This window comes from Oryx dammah, unplaced genomic scaffold (genome assembly GCF_014754425.2).
Source record: "Oryx dammah isolate SB20612 unplaced genomic scaffold, SCBI_Odam_1.1 HiC_scaffold_12, whole genome shotgun sequence".
Classification (NCBI taxonomy): Eukaryota; Metazoa; Chordata; class Mammalia; order Artiodactyla; family Bovidae; genus Oryx; species Oryx dammah.
In genome coordinates this window covers 36,212,358-36,230,332 of record NW_024070196.1, presented here as the reverse complement: position 1 = coordinate 36,230,332, position 17,975 = coordinate 36,212,358, and the positions used below count along the sequence as shown (strand labels likewise).

Here is a 17,975-nt window from a genome sequence, read left to right as displayed (position 1 = left end):
TCTCTCTTATCAGTTCTTAACCAGAGTCAACCATGGCTTTATTCTTTCCAAATCTGTGGTCATTTACCAATCCTCATTAGCCTTGATCTCAGCCACATGTAATTCAGCTCACCATTCTGGCCTCCACAAAAATCATTCTTACTTAGCTTCTGTGTATCTGCACCCTTTAAGTTTTCCTCCTGCATTGCCACTGGCTGCATATTTGTGTCCTCTGTTTTTCTTCACTTTCTGACTGGTTTGAAGGTTGAAGTACAACTAGGTTCTGTCCTCAGTTCTCTTGCTCCCCAGTGTGTGCTCACCCATTGTCTATTTTATCCCTACTATAGAGTTGTTTGGTCTTATCGCTTATGATTCTTAAATGTATGGCTAGTGATCTAAAATCTTCCTTGATTTGCAGATTTATAACCAATTGTATAAATGGCATTTTCCCTTGCTGTCTGAAAGGAATTCAAATGTAATTGTCTTTAAATGTGTGTGTGTGTGTGCACGTGTGTGTGTTTGTACTGCTCACATATGTTTCCAAATTTGAGTCCCCAGTGTTTTACATTTCAGTAAATGACTTTTCACATTGTTTGTTTGCTTAGCTTATTTCTTTAATTTCCATAAATCCTATGTCCAATCCACTAAAAATTATTTCAGACAGTCTGATACCTTTAACCACTGGTACTTCTCTCATCCCGATTCCAACCACTATCATCTCTCTCTTGGACCTGTGTGGTAAGGTCTAACTGACCTCCTAACTTCCACCTTGCTTCTCCATAATAATGAGTCCTGGGAATATGCTGAGTTGTATCCAACTCTGTGAGACCCTATGGACTGTACCCTGCTGGGCTCCTCTGTCTCTGGGATTCTCAAGGCAAGAATATGAAGTGGGTTGCCAATTCCTCATCCTCATAGGTATCTTCCCAACCCAGAGATAGAACCCACATCTCTAACAGCTTCTACATTGGCAGATGGGTTCTTTCTAATCTGATCTAAAACACTGGACCATTTTATGTCCAATCTTGAAAAATAGTTTCTACTTAACTGTAGTACAAATGAAACTATTTTACTTATTTTTATATGAATCCACCAATAGTCTTAATTCATTATTCTGTCCTCAATCATAAATTTTGATTTCACTCCCTGCCAAATTTTTATCTTCCTCCTGGTTCTATCACCTAAAAGTAACCAAGGTGTTACCTTCATCCTTAAGTGTTACTCAGATATATTTCCACACATCCACCTGTGTACATTTGAGTCAAGGGAAAACTATTAAAATAAATGATGCTCATCAAAGGAAGAACTATTTAGTACTTAACATCCTGAATCATTGGAAAGAAACTGTCAAAACAGCAACAGATATTAGAATTTATATATTACCGCCTTTTATGTTATATGATTGTGTTCAGTTCAGTTGAGATCAGTCACTGAGTCATGTCAGAATGGACTGGTTGGATCTCCTTGCAGTCCAAGGGACTCTCAAGAGGCTTCTCCAATACCACAGTTCAAAAGCATCAATTCTTCAGTGCTCAGCCTTCTTCACAGTTCAACTCTCACATCCATACATGACCACAGGAAAAACCATATCCTTGACAAGACAGACCTTAGTCGGCAAAGTAATGGCTCTGCTTTTGAATATACTATCTAGGTTGGTCATAACTTTTCTTCCAAGGAGTTCAGTTCAGTTCAGTCGCTCAGTCATGTCTGACTCTTTGTGACCCCATGAATCGCAGCACGCCAAGCCTCCCTGTTCATCACCATCTCCGAGAGTTCACTCAGACTCACGTCCATCGAGTCAGTGATGCCATCCAGCCATCTCATCCTCGGTCGTCCCCTTCTCCTCCTGCCCCCAATCCCTCCCAGCATCACAGTCTTTTCCAATGAGTCAACTCTTCACATGAGGTGGCCAAAGTACTGGAGCTTCAGCTTTAGCATCATTCCTTCCAAAGAAATCCCAGAGTTGATCTCCTTCAGAATGGACTGGTTGGATCTCCTTGCAGTCCAAGGGACTCTCAAGAGTCTTCTCCAACACCACAGTTCAAAAGCATCAATTCTTTGGCGCTCAGTCTTCTTCACAGTCCAACTCTCACATCCATACATGACCACTGGAAAAACCATAGCCTTGACTAGATGGACCTTAGTTGGCAAAGTAATGTCTCTGCTTTTGAATATGCTATCTAGGTTGGTTATAACTTTCCTTCCAAGGAGTAAGTGTCTTTTAATTTCATGGCTGCAATCACCATCTGCAGTGATTTGTAGCCCCCAAAAATATTTTTGAAATAACTACTGATTTATGGTAGAAATATGCCAAGTGAAAATTTCCATTTAGAAAACTAGTATTACCATAATGTTGTATGTTTAGACCAATCTGTGGCTGGCTTTTATTTATGTTTTTTATTTATTTTTTGTAATTCTGAAGAAGTCTGGAGATGAATACCTTATCTAAGAAATATACAAAATTTATTTATTTATTATTATTTTAAACTTTATTTTGTTGATGTATAGTTGATTTGCATAGTTGGGTTAATTTATTCTATTCACCAAAGTAATTCAATTATACATATACATTCTTTTTCATATTTTCTCCATTATTATATTGAATGACTTTGTTATTTTTCCATGATTTATTTATTATCTGATTATTATCTATAATAATAAATTTTAGTTCAGTAGTCTTTCTACACATTGTAGACTTCAGGTCAGCCTGGTCTGCTGGTTAAACCCATTCAAAAACTTAGGAATTCATTTGTGAATTCTTTAGCTATGTCAAGAAGACAAAGTACTGACAAAATGTAATCACAACTAATGTCTTGATTTTAAGATGTACCAGTAGAAAAACATGATACACCCGTGGTGGATTCATGTTGATGTATGGCAAAACCAATACAATATTGTAAAGTAATTAGCCTCCAATTAAAATAAATACATTTAAATTAAAAAAAAAGAAAAACATGATACAAACAAAAAGAAATTTATACATTGATGAAAAAAACATAAGGGGACACATGAAATGTGTCACACTGCCTGAACACACAATACTCAGTAAACTAAGTTCTATAACAAACAAGAAGGTGATACATAATTTAGAGCTGGATGATGTGATATTTTAAGTAAAAATCAAAATGATTAGATTTGCTTATTATTGCATCAAATTAATTTAAGTATTTAATATTCGAGTTGAAGAATTTCTTTACACTTTGTTTAATCAGTATCAAAAGAACAATATGGCTAATTTCTATGCCATTTTCATTGTTCTGGAAAAAGCTAAAGTCTTTTTTATTAAATGTGATTTTCTGCAAATTTGTTTTTACAGAACTATCTATATGCTAATCACATTCAAACTTCTCACTTTTCCCATTTGGCTTTAAATTTTTATTATTAATAAGCTTTCAAATCTTCTCTGAAATATCTATAGGCACTCTCTCAGAGAGGTTTTTTAAAAGTGAAACATAGATCAGACTAATGGAGAAAAAATTTCAACTGCATTTTATAGAACATTTTATCCCCAATTACATATGCTGAGTGTAATCAATGGAAAGCTTTTCACCATCTGGTTTTTGTAAAGAAATACCAAGAATGAGAAATAATTCACACAGAAACATAAAAGCTGCAAAAATGTTCTTCACTTTGTAACTTGCAGGAACAGCACATTTAACATTTGAGAATTGTATATTAAGAAAATAAACACCATAATTAAAGGTGTCAATGACAGGTAATAACCAATATATTTAAACAGCTACAAGATGGAAGCAAAATTATTTGAACTAATAATATGTTCTCATAGACAGGAGAAGAGCAAAATCACATTTTATTTATCATGTACTTTAAGCAAAATAAGCCTATAGTAAATCAGTGAGAAAGATGACTGGATCGATTTTCAATTACAATCAAGAAACTGATAATAAATATGATTCTAAACTTGAGATAGTTTTTTTTTTTTTTTCTTTAAGTAGTCTTATCTACAATTGGGAAACATTACCATCAATTTGTCTATCATATTATGATCTGGCAAATTTAGATCTGTAATAACTTGACCAGGGGCTTTTTAAGCAACACTATAACCCAAAATAAACCTAAAAGAAAATATGTGTGGCTTTCTAGATTCCAGTGTGAAAATGTATTGCAATCAAATGTTAACAGTTGTTGAAGTTTCAGTCTTAAACATAGCAATTATCTCTTATTGAGTTCTTCTATTGCCCAAGAACTGTGTTAAATGCATTATTTAATCTTTACAAATACCACAGTGAGAAATATTGATCCTCAATAATGTAAAATATTCAAATACAAATTACTATAGAAAGTAAATTTTTAAAAAGCAAAGAGAAGTAAGCTATTATTGTATTATAGACTCAAATAGAAATGTATGAAGTATATGTGTACTAAAAGAGAGCCCAGAGTCCTTGATCGCTGCCTTAACTTACTGTGTGAATGCTGGCAGCCATTTTTAAAATCTTAAGTTTTGTGCCTTCTGGTTTGTTATTAAAATGAATTAATAATCTAATAGTTGTGAAAGTGTTTTGACACAATACCTGATATATCTCATTTCTCACTGATAATATTTTAATACATTTGTTGGGTGGTCCTAATATTTAAATCCCACTCTTTTGGAGCAGTTTTCGTGTTTATGTAAAATCTGTCACATATCTATTATCTATAAGTGGAAGATAAACACATACAATGTTTAATGTTTACAAAATCCCTTACAGAGCTTTCAAAAATGAGAGGAGAAAAAGTTAGTATAATTTTATTAACAAATAGTAAATTTATGAGTATACACCTTATGATTCCTAATATATGTTATATATTGGCTTATACATAGGATTCTGCAGTTCACAGTTTAATTAGGGAGGAGAGTGACACAAAATTATATTCTTAACATTGATTAAAGTTCAATGCAAAATAGAAAGCTCAATTGATTCTGTAATCAAACCAGAAAATTTTATATACACCACCTGAAATTCAGGGGATTAATAAAATTAGTTTTGAAGTTGTGGGTACAGGATGCATTCAGAGGAATTGAAACTTCTGAGTGTCAGTATTTTGTCCAAGTTATTAATTTCACTACCAATCTGTAATTTCATTTAGCTAATACTGACTAAAAGCAAAGCAGAACAGAACAGAGCAAACACATCGACATCTGGGTACTCTTTTCCAAAAGTTGATATATTCATCAACATAATTATTTTTCAAGAAATGGCATACATGCCTATTTCAATTTAAAACAAAGCATTTACACAGATGCCCTATCCCTCCCTCCAAAAAAGGAAATCTAAAAGCCCATGTATATTAGCACAGGACATTTACTCATATATTTTAAAATATCGTTGGCAGCCTGGTTTTCTAGCCTCAGTTCTCTATGTTCTGCCTTAAATAATAATAATCAGGTAAGGGAATCGACCAATTAATCAGTTAGCAAAATGAAATGTGAATGTCTCTCTAGATTATACCAAAGAAAAAGACACCATGTCAGATTTCATTCAAATCACGCACACAGAGGTATAAGAAAAGCATATTTCCCGAGTTGTTATTGTTGTGATGCACATTTAAGTGCACAGAACATTTGCCTTTATGGCAGTTTTATTCTCAGAGATTAAATGGCAAAAGAGTTTCTGTTCGATTGATTTTCTCATAAAAGGTTAATTCCATACTCTTCTTAGCATAGGTTATATCTTGAGTTTCTTACTCCAGCTTACTACTATATTCTGAGTGTGTAAATTCTGCTTAGTAGGCCAGACTGATCTGGTATTGAAGTGAGAGGAGTTTTTGTTATGTGTAGACATGTGTATTGCAGCAGTTAGAAAGCCATTTGGGCGTGAGGGATGGGGAATTAAGGCAAAACTCTCATGACAGTTATTAGTGGGCATTATATAAAATGGAATGTTCAGTTCTATGGTTAGCATCATCATAAAAGCATTTGATGCCAATATTCTCTGGTAGCTCAGATGGTAGAGAAACCACCTGCAATGCAGGAGTCTTGGGTTGGGATCCTCTGGAGAAGGGAATGGCTACTCACTCCAGTATTCTGGCTTGGAGAATTCCATGGACTGTGCAGTCCATGGGGTTGCAAAGAGTCAGACATGATTGAGAGAATTTCACTATCACTATAATGTTCTATATCCTATTATATACAGTTTCTTCATAATAAAATAAATGTGAGTAGAAATAAATTCTCTGAGCCAAGAATACTGGAGTGGGCTCTCATTCCCTTCTCCAGGAGATCCTCCCAACCCAGGGATTGAACCCTGGTCTCCTGCACTGTAGGCAGAAGCTTTACCGGCTGAGCCACCAGGGAAGTCATGTTCACAAATGTCTGTTTTATCTAGTTTCAAGGATCATAAATCACTAAAGAAAATTCTCTGTGAGTTCATGTCTATATTTACCAGTCAGTAGTACTCTTGCCTGGAAAATGCCATGGGCAGAGGAGCCTGGTAGGCTACAGTCCATGGGGTCGCAAAGAGTTGGACACAACTGAGAGACTTCACTTTCACTTTTCACTTTCATGCATTGGAGAAGGAAATGGCAACCCACTCCAGTATTCTTGCCTGGAGAACCCCAGGGACAGGGGAGCCTGGTGGGCTGCCGTCTGTGGGGTCGCACAGAGTCAGACACGACTGAGGCGACTTAGCAGCAGCAGCAGCAGCAGCAGTAATGCTGAGTATACCAAGGAGGCATTTAAACATTTAAAACAAACAATGGGAATTATGCGGAGCCTGGTGGGCTGCCGTCTCTGGGGTCGCACAGAGTCGGATACGACTGAAGTGACTTAGCAGCAGCAGCAGCAGCAGCAGCATATAGATATAGTTTAGATGGGGCTTCTCTGGTAGCTGAGAAGGTGAGGAATCTGCCTGCAATGCTGGAGACTGGATTCAATCCCTGGGTGGGGAAGATCCCCTGGAGGAGGGAATGGGCTGCCCACTCCAGTATTCTTACATGGAGAATCCCATGAACAGAGGAGCCTGGCAGACTAGAGTCTGTGTGGCAGCAAAATGTCAGACATGACTGAGCGGCTAACACTTTCACTTTTATATGTATTGACATAGAGATATAAATATAGACATAAATGTTTCTTAATCTGGACTTGAACCTTAGTTTTAAAATAATGAATAAATATACAGGCTTAAATGCAAATGCCAAATATGAATTTGATAAATTCAATACGTGAAATAAGACTTTGCTTAAAGTTCAAATAATTAATTAATAATGCAAACGCTCCTTAATTTAACTTTTTACAAAGTTTTTGCTATTACTTTTCAGTACTTTTTAAATTAAACTCTTTTATTTTGAGATAATTATAGAGTTGTCTGCAGTTGTCAAAAATTGCATTTCATGCATCCTTTGCACATTTTTACCAATGGGTAATGTTTTATAGAACTATAGTACAATATCATAACCAGAATTCCAACTTTGACACCATCCACTGATCTTACTCAGATTTTCTGATTCATTTCTATGCATTTATCTGTGGGTATATGTGTTTTGTTCTATTCAGTTTTAGAACACATGTAGGTCCCTCTATTCACCACCATAGCCAAGAAGATAGAATAGTAAAAATCTGAAAATATGTTTAAAATTAATTTTAAGACACTAGTATATTTTTAAAATCAGAAGTTAAAAACTATTACTGAAAAGATCCAGATAATGCATTTTTTAGTCATTTCAGGCCATGCTGTCCCTGTTATAAAGACTTAATTTTCCTTTTGTATCTTAAAGCAAACAACAAAAATCCATAAACTGATAGTGTGGCAGTGTTCCAATAAAACTTTGCTTAAAAAATAAACAGTATCCTGGATTTGGCCTATAGGTTTTTGTTTGTTGATCCCTATAAGGTGTTCATAATCACTTTTTATGAAACCTAAAAGTAATAAAATTTTTTAGAGACACATGTATCCCATTGTTCATTGCAGCATGATTTACAATAGCTAGAACATGGAATCAACCTAGATGTCCATCAACAGATGAATGGATAAAGAAGTTATGGTGCATACACACAATGGAATATTACTCAGCCATAAAAAGAAATGCATTTGAATCAGTTCTAATGAATCTAGAGCCTATTATACAGATTGAAGTCAGTCAGAAAATGAAAGATAAATATCATATTCTAATGCCTATATACGGAATCTAGAAAAATGGTGCTGAGGAATTTATTTACAGGGCAGCAATAAAGAAACAGACATAGAGAATAGACTTATGGACATGCGGAGAGGGGAGAAGAGAGTGAGATGTATGGAAAGAGTACCATGGAAGCTTACATTAGCATATGTAAAATATATAGCCAATGGGAATTTGCTGTATGACTCAGTAAACTCAAACAGGGACTCAGTATCCTCAAACAGGGGCTCAGTATCAATTTATAGTGGTGGGATGGGGCAGAAGATGGGAGGAAGGCTCAAAAGGGAGGAGATATATGTATACCTATGGCTGATTCATGTTGAGGTTTGACAGAAAACAACAAAATTCTGTAAAGCAAGTATCCTTCAATAAAAAATAAATAAATAAATAAAAGTAATATTTTAATGAGGAATTTTGTTTTGATATTTTTCTATTTGAAAATAATTAAATATGAATTGTTAGCAGTCCTTGAACATAATATTTTGACTTGCTCCTTCCTTTAGGTCATTATTTGAAACAATATAAATTGCTGAAATTGCACAGAAAATATAATCCACAATTACAAGAATTAATTTTAGTCATCATGATATTAGGCCTCCAGCTCCATGGGATATTTCTTATGTCCAAAGCTTGGTCAATTGTGCACTAATAGCACAAGAAATTTATTGTTTTATTATAGATTATTTACTTCCTTTCTGTTGAAATAAAGTTATATTATAAGTTATGCTACTGCTAAGTCACTTCAGTCGTGTCTGACTCTGTGCGACCCCATGAGCTATTATTATGAGTTATATATATATATGTACATATAGGGCAAAACACCAAAACAAATCAACAAACAGAAGACTGACAAATTCTGAGACCTAGGTAATGTATTAACCCCTGGTAACTCACCCAGTTAATACAAATTAAATTGTAATACTAAGTATGATGACAATAAATTTTGAAGCAATCATAGATCGAATAAATATGCTTAGTATAAGTCTGAAGAACAAAAGCTTTTCAAACCATTGTTTAACATTCCAGGTTATATCCAGTTCATTTATTTTCATGTTGATTTACATATTGAGTAGTATTATGCCTAAGCTTCCAGTAATAAAGCAGAATATTAAATATAGCAGATTTTTTTCTCACCTCATGATATTTAATTTCATTTGTTTCCATATTATCAATTGCTGGTTGTCAGTTAGACAAAACTTCAGTGTTAGAATGATTCTAAGTTAACTTATTTGCATATTATTTACACAGCTCTGTATCATGTGTCTGTGGAATACTAAAATGTTCACTTTTATTTCAATTCAAACTGACAGAAAAAAACTCTTTTATGAAGATTAAAGCAAAATATTAATACAATTCATTTTAGCTTTCTATAAAATAGATTAGATATTCTTTCTGTAAAAGAAGATAATCTATCATCAATTGTGTATTCAAAACGCAAAGAGTTCACTTTGGTAAAGAAACTATTCTTACAATTTATCTCATTTATATGAAAGGACTTCTAGTAGAACAATGACTACAGACCCTTCCATCTTAATGTATTTGAATACTTAGTCAATGAAGTTTGTAAAGAAAAAAACTTATCAATGCGTACATGAGCAACATTGTGTGATACTATAAATTTAAGCTAATAATCAAAATATCACACAAGCTTTTAAGTATAAAATTACTTTGGCAGCACTCTGAGAGTTTGGGAGTGGAACCCATTTAAGATTAGAAATCAAATTGATCACTGACCTTTTTGAATGATGGAAGTTCTATATGCTTAACATTTCAAAATTTCAGTCTGGGTTATGACTATTAATAACTAAATATTCTTTCTAGTATAAATAAATAAGAAATATATTTATAAATAAATGAAAGGCATTAAAGATATTTAAATATTTATTTATCTAGCATGTTAAAATAATTTGTCAAATTACTAATTCAGCAGTACTTTTCCATAAATAGTTCCCAATGATTTTTAGTACCATGGAAGTAAATACTGCAAACTTTTAATTTTAAATTATTGTCATCTCATATTTACTAATTGGGTTTAACATGAGTTCTTCATAGCTAGTTCAGTGGGCATTTACGAGTTCTCTGTAATCTGAATTAGGTGGTGTATACTGTAGGCATCGTTTTTAATCAGGAAGGAATGAGATGTTATTACAGGATGGCTTGGCATTCACTCTTCTCTCAGTTTCACTCCAGGTGCATTTCACTGGGTGGAATTGGCTTGTTGACTGAATTGGCCACTCTGTGTCCCTAAGAAAACTGCCATGATTGGGAAGCCATATGGTGCAATGCTGTAAGCTATATTAAATTTTGAGTCATATTTTGGCCAGCTTTGTTCTCATATGGATTCAAGAATTGTATCCAGACAAATTTCTATTCCCTTACTAATCACAAGTGTCTTTAGTCTATATTTCTCTCTTTTTTTAAAGACTTTCAGTTAGTGATGCTAGAGTTTAAATCTAAGGGCACTAGGTAAGAAGAAGGAAGAAATAGAGAAAGGTGGCACTTTAGGCCCACACTGCATTTACCTTTGAAGAAGCAGTCTTCATTGTGGACAATGGTAATCTTGTGTTTCTTCAGGCAAGCAGCTCTGTGTACCTCACAGTGGTTTTCATAGAATTCCCCATCAGATCCACACACAGGTTTGTAGTGCCGACTGCAAAGGTCCATACAGGCACATTCTGCCTGCCCTGTCTCTCTGCTGAGAACACAGTGCCTTCCCAAACCACAGTATTTGTTTTCACAAGATCCCAAAGAGCCATCCTGAATCAGGATTCCTGTAGACAAAAAAAAAAAAAAAGAAAGAAAGAAAGAAAATCACTTGGATTTATAGATTTATGTATCCAAATAATATGCTGATATCAAAGTTTCAAAGGATTAAGATAAAATAAGTCTAAGAGAAATATAATCAGGGTTCAGTTGTTCTTAAGAGGAGGGATTTTTGTCAGAACCAAACCAAAAAAAAAACCAAAAAACCTTTGATATTGTCCCCTTCTTTCACTTTTCTCCTTGAGCTCTCATCTCCTTACTCAATGAGTATTACAGTCCTTAAGGACAAGGGCTCTAAATTTAAACTGCTGAACTCAAATTTTCTAGCTTTACGCCCTTGGAAAATTTACTTCCTTGTGCTAAATTATCCCATCCATAATACGAGGTTGATAGTATAGACCATCTCCTAGAGTTGTACTAAGTAAAACATGTACTGATCCACAGGACACACAGTCCTGGCATATAGGAAATATTTAACAAATGCCAACTTTTACATTAGCAGAATTCTGCTGGGAGAAAGGAAACATAGGTATGTAAAGTGGGAAATAGGAGAGAATAGGAATGAGAAAAAGTGTCTTGAAAACTTTTTGGGTTCTAACATCTGATCCTTTCTTGTTTTGACCTTTGCCACTTGGCTATCACTGATCCATTTCATGACTAAATGAACAAATCATGAAGAATTTTATTATGTTGTTACTTGTTTAATCTAACAATCTACATCTTCCTCAAAAACAGGAGAATTTAGCAGTCTTGCAGTGAAACCAAACTAAGCAATTTCATTCTTAGACTTTTATTAGGTAAATCTGAGAACATTATGTGACTGAAAAAAAAAGTAAAGTGCACATACATGTCTATGTATCTATCTATATAAATATGTATATATAGAAAAATATATATATCAAGGAATAATATATATTCACATATATACATATGTGTAAATGTGTGTAGATATATTTAACACTGCTGATACATACATGGAAAAAAATAAAAGTTTTGAGAGGTTGTAAACCCTGTGACTCAATGGGAAGGTATCTGCCTGCAATTAAGGAGATGTGGTTTCAATCCTTGGATCGGGAACATCCCTTTGAGGAGAAAATGGCAAACCATTCCAGTATTCTTGCCTGGAAAAATCCAATGAACAGAAGAGTCTGGGAGTCTACACTCCATGAAACCATATCTTGGTTGGGTACCTAACACATCTATAACTTGGTTTCCTCATCTGAAAAATGGGGATTATAGTATATCCTCAAAGGGTTATCAAGATTAAAGGGCTTGTGAGGGAGAGATCAAGATAGCAGATTAGGAGGCACCTGGGCTCACCATCCACCACAAACACATCAAACTAGGTATAAATTGGAAAGACTCTTGCTAAAGTCTACCTGGGACTACCAGAAGAACTCTTCTACAGCAAGGCTACAAACAAAGATGCACAAAGCATCTGATAGGAAGAGAGGAGCAGGGATCAGTCATGAACCCACATCCCTATCTGAGAATACAGAAGAAGAATGGATACCACAGGCTGGGGAAATTCTCCCTGGGGAGCAAGGGATTCAAGCTACATATTAGGTACCCCAGCTCAGGGTCCAACAGGAGGTTAGCTTTCTTAGCTTGTTTGAAAACCAGTGGGGCTTGCCAGAGGGCTGTCAGAAACTAAGACTCCCTACTTAAGGAATATACACACAGACTTACTCCTGGTTACATGGAGGCAGCAGACTGAAACTCCCTGAGGTTCTGGTGAGTCTGCCAAGACTTCTCCTGCCCATTCCCAGCCTGCATGGCCTCCTGCTCTAGCCCATCTTGTTCCTATTCCCCACTAAGCAATGAAAGTGCAAACATTTGGAAGGAAATGATCCAGTTCAGACTCCAGCCCTGCCTCTGACCAGTGTGAAAGCAGTCATTGCCAGCTCATGAGTCTCATGCCAGCCTATGCATACTGGAGAGGGGACAGGGGCAGTCCCTTTATCATTAATGGCAAAGAGAAAAGCAAAGAGTCACAGAAAAGGGAAGTCTCATAAGGTTATCAGCTCATATCTCTGCAGAAACTTTTCAGGCAAGAATGGAATGGCAAATATTCGAAGTGATGAAAGGAAAAACCTGTAACCCAAGACGCTCTACCCAGCAAGGTTATCATTCAGAATTGAAGGAGAGGTAAAGAATTTCTTAGACACAAAAATGCTAAAAGAATTGATCAATATTAAACTGACCTTATAAGCAGTATTGAAGTCTCCTTTAAGTGAAAAAGAAAAGGCAATAAGAAATTATAGGGTGGTAAAAATCCCCAGTAGAAAAGTCAAGTACATAGTAAAGGCTGTGGATCTAGCACTTAAATAATGTAGTATAAAAGTTAAAAGACCAAAGTTATACAATCAACTATAGCTACAATAAACAGGGATAGACATTAAGAAGTAAAATATGAACTCAAAACGTATACTATGTATGTAGGGAATAAAATATATAGAAGTTTAAGAACATATTTGTATTTAAATGACTATCATGGTAAATCAAGTAGATATAGTTATCAGTTCAGTTCAGTCGCTCAGTCGTGTCTGACTCTTTGCGACCCCATGAATCGCAGCACGCCAGGCCTCCCTGTCCATCACCATCTCCCGGAGTTCACTCAGACTCACGTCCATCGAGTCCGTGATGCCATCCCGCCATCTCATCCTGGGTCATCCCCTTCTCCTTCTGCCCCCAATCTCTCCCAGCATCACAGTCTTTTCCAATGAGTCAACTTTTCGCATGAGGTGGCCAAAGTACTGGAGTTTCAGCTTTAGCATCATTCCTTCCAAAGAAATCCCAGGGTTGATCTCCAGAATGGACTGGTTGGATCTCCTTGCAGTCCAAGGGACTCTCAAGAGTCTTCTCCAACACTACACTTCAAACTCATCAGTTCTTTGGTGCTCAGCTTTCTTTATATTTCAACTCCACATCCATACATGACCACAGGAAAAACCATAGCCTTGACTAGACAGACCTTAGTCGGCAAAGTAATGTCTCTGCTTTTGAATATGCTATCTAGGTTGGTCATAACTTTTCTTCCAAGGAGTAAGCATCTTTTAATTTCATGGCTGCAGTCACCATCTGCAGTGATTTTGGAGCCCCCCAAAATAAAGTCTGACACTGTTTCTACTGTTTCCCCATCTATTTCCCATGAAGTGATGAGACTGGATATAGTTATAGGTTAATATATATGAGCTTTATGGTAATCACAAAACAAAAACCTACAATAAATAAGTACACACACAAAAAATAAATATACAAAAACTTCAAACAGAACAGAACACAAATATAACACTGAGGAAAAACATCAAACAACAGAGAAGAGACAAAGGAAAAAAAGGAACTAAAGCAAAAGCAAAATTCAGAAAATAAATAACAAAATGATAGTAATTACATGCATATCAATAATCACTTTAAATGTCAATAGACTAAATGATCCAATCAAAATATAAAGAAGAGCAGATTGAGTTAAAAAAAGGACAACAGCAGCAAAAATAAGACCCATCTATGCTGCTTACAAGATAATCAATTTAGAGCTAAAGACACAAAAAAACTGAAAGTGAGGTATGGAAAAATATATCTCATGGAAATGGAAACAAAAATATGCTGGATAGGCTTTCTATTTTAAAGTGGACTTTTAAACAAAGTTTATAATAAAAGACAAAGAAAGACATATAAGGATAAAGGAATCAATACAATAAAAAGGTATAGCATTTTAAAATATAAATTCAACTAATATGAATGCTTAAATATATAAAGCAGCAATAAACAGGAATAAAGCAAGAAATTGACAACAATAAAATAATTATAGGGGACTTTATATTTTATCAGTCTTTTATCAATGGACAGATCATCCAGACAGAAAATTAATAAGAAAACAATGACATTCAGTTCAGTCACTCAGCCCTGTCCAACTCTTTGTAACCCCATGAACCGCAGCACGCCAGGCCTCCCTGTCCATCACCAACTCCTGAATTTCACCCAAACTTGTGTCCATTGAGTCCATGATGCCATCCAACCATCTCATCCTTTGTCATCCCCTTCTCCTTCTGCCCTAAATCTTTCCTAGCATCAGGGTCTTTTCAAATGAGTAAGGTCTTCACATCAGGTGGCCAAAGTATTGGAGTTTCAGCCTCAACATCAGTCCTTCCAATGAACACCTAGGACTGATCTCCTTTAGGATGGACTGGTTGGATCTCCTTGCAGTCCAAGGGACTCTCAAGAGTCTTCTCCAACACCACAGTTCAAACGCATCAGTTCTTTGGCGCTCAGCTTTCTTTATAGTTCAACTCCACATCCATACATGACTACTGGAAAAACCATAGCCTTGACTAGATGGACCTTTGTTGACAAAGTAATGTCTCTGCTTTGTAATATGCTGTGGGTTGGTCATAACTTTCCTTAAGGATAAGACACATTATAAGAGTTGGAATACATATAATAGGACATTATATTTAAAAACAGCATCATCAGTGAGTAAATTAGATAATACTTGATATAAATAAATATGAAAATATAAATTTCACAATGCTGTGCAGGTCTGACATGTAAAACTCCCTTTAAAAGTTAATTTACTAGTTTTAAAAAACTAAGATTCATAAGAAGAGATATATAAATATGCATTTAAATAATTGATTTATTAGTTTTTATAAATAAAAGCTTGAAGTATTTTTATTTTCATAATATAAATAATTGCAAATGGAATTTTAAAAAATTGAAATTAAAAAAAGGACCAACACTATCAGAAGCATAATTAAAGAAATAATTTATATTTTTGATACCAATGTAAATTGGAACAAATCTTGAAAGAAACTTTATATTAATTATACTATAATACCATACTCAAGATTTTTTGATAAAATATTCAAGACATTTATAACAAAAGATAAGAAAAAAGGATTGATTGAATCAAGCTTTCCAATATAATATTATTTTAACTAACTGATGGCTCTGAAATATTTAGTATATTTTGGAAAATAAATTTAAAGTCATACTTCTTGAAGTTCAGCATCTTGTAATGGCCTAGAGAAGTTTCATGGAATAGACCGAAACTTGAGTTTAGAGTTTCTGACTAAATATATATGAAATTGAACCCCAAATTTATATTTCTAATTTTCCAGGTGATGATAATTTTGTTTCTGTGATCAAATTTTTGGGTCTTTGACTTAATGAAATCCTACTTGCTAGATAAAATAAATAAAAACCGAAAGACTAAGAAAACACTTATGAAATGTTCTTAAGTTTAAAAATGGTAAGTTTATGTAATTGTTGTTGTTGATGTTCAGTCTCTAAGTTGTGTCTCACTTTTTGCAACGGCATGGACTGTAGCATGCCAAGCTCCTCTTTCCTCCTCTGTCTCCTGGAGTTTGCTCAAATTCATGTTCATTGAGTCAGTGATGCTATCTAATCATCTCATCCTCTGCCACCCCTTTCCACTATTGCCTTCAGTCTTTTCCACTATCAGGGTCTTTTCCAATGAGTTGGCTCTTTTCATCAGGTGGCCAAATTACTGAAGCTCTGGCTTCAGCATCAGTCCTTCTAATGAATACTGAGGGCAGATTTCCTTTAGGATTGACTTGTTTGATCTCCTTGCTGTCCAAGAGACTCTCAAGAATCTTCTCCAACACCACAATTTGGCATCATTAATTCTTCAGCACTCAGCCTTCTTTATGGTCCAACTCTCACATCTGTACATGACTCCTGGAAAAACTATAGCTTTGACTATATGGGACTTTGCTGGCAAAGTGATGGCTCTGTTTTTTAATACCGTCTCTAGGTTTGTCATAGCTTTTCTTCCAAGGAGTAAGTATCCTTTTAATTTCATAGATGCAGTCACTGTCCATAATGATTTTGGAGCCAAAGAAAATAAAATCTGTCACTGCATCCACATTTTCCAGTTCTATTTGTCAAGAAGCGATGGGACCAGATTTCATGATCTCAGTTTTTTGAATGTTGAGTTTCAGACCAGAATTTTCACTCTCCTCCTGACCTTCATCAAGAGACTTGTTAGTTCCTCTTTCCTTTCTGCCATTAGAGTGGTATCATCTGCATATCTGAGGTAGCTGATATTTCTCCCAGCAATCTTTAAAACAGCTCATGATTCATCCAGCCCAGCATTTTGCATGATGTATTCTGAATATAAATTAAATAAACTGAGTGACAATATACGGCCTTGTCTTACTCCTTTCCCAATTTTTAAGCATTTAGGTTTTTTTTTTTTTTTTTTTTTCTATTCTGTTACTTCTTGGCCCACGTACAGGTTTGTCAGGAGACAGTAGGCTGGTACTCTCATCACTAAGAATTTTCCACAGTTTATTGTGATCCACACAGTTAAGGAGTTTAACATAATAAAAACAAATAGAAGTAGATGTTTTTCTGGAATTACCTTGATTTCTCCAAGATCAAGTGAATATTGACAATCTGATCTCTGGTTCTTCTAACTCTTTGAAACCCAGTTTGTGCATTGGGAATTTCTCACTTCATGACTGCTGAAGTCTAGCTTGAAGAATTTTAATCATAATGTTGCTAATATGAGAAATGAGCACAATTGCAGAGTAGTTTGAGCATTCTTTGACATTGCTCTTCTTTGGGATTGGAATGAAAACTGCCCTTTTTTAGTCCTGAGGCCACTGCTGAGTTTTCCAAAATTGCTGGCATATTGAGTGCAACACTTTAACAGCATCAACTTTTAAAATTTTAAATAACTCAACTGGAATTCTATCAATTTCACTAGCTTTGTTCATAGTAATGCTTCCTAAGACCCACTTGACTTCACACTTCATATGTTCAGCTTAGGTGTCTGACCAAATCATCATGGATATCCTGGTCATTAAAATTTTCTTGTATAGATCTTCTATGTATTCTTGCCACCTCTTCTTAATCTCTTCTGCTTCTGTTAAGCCCTTACAATTTCTGTGTTTTATTGCATGAAATGTTCCCTTGATATCTCCAATTGAAGATATCTCTAGTGTTTTCCATTCTATTTTTCTCTATTTCTTTGTACTGTTCATTTAAGAACATCGTATCTCTCCTTGCTATTCTCTGGAACTCTGCATTCACTTGGCTATATCTTTCCCTTTCACTCTTGCCTTTTTCTTCTCTTCTTTCTTCAGCTATTT

The 17,975-nt window shown here is 35.1% G+C and overlaps 1 protein-coding gene across 2 annotated transcripts in view; it reads right to left on the bottom strand.

The window, feature by feature from the left end:
- The window catches only part of FSTL5 (follistatin like 5), a 902,259-nt gene that overhangs the window by 589,132 nt on the left and 295,152 nt on the right, over positions 1–17,975 (bottom strand). For both annotated transcript variants that reach the window (XM_040250565.1, XM_040250564.1), the window contains exon 4: positions 10,617–10,865. In XM_040250565.1, coding sequence (XP_040106499.1) covers positions 10,617–10,865 — 249 coding nt within the window. The remainder of the gene's footprint in view (positions 1–10,616; positions 10,866–17,975) is intronic.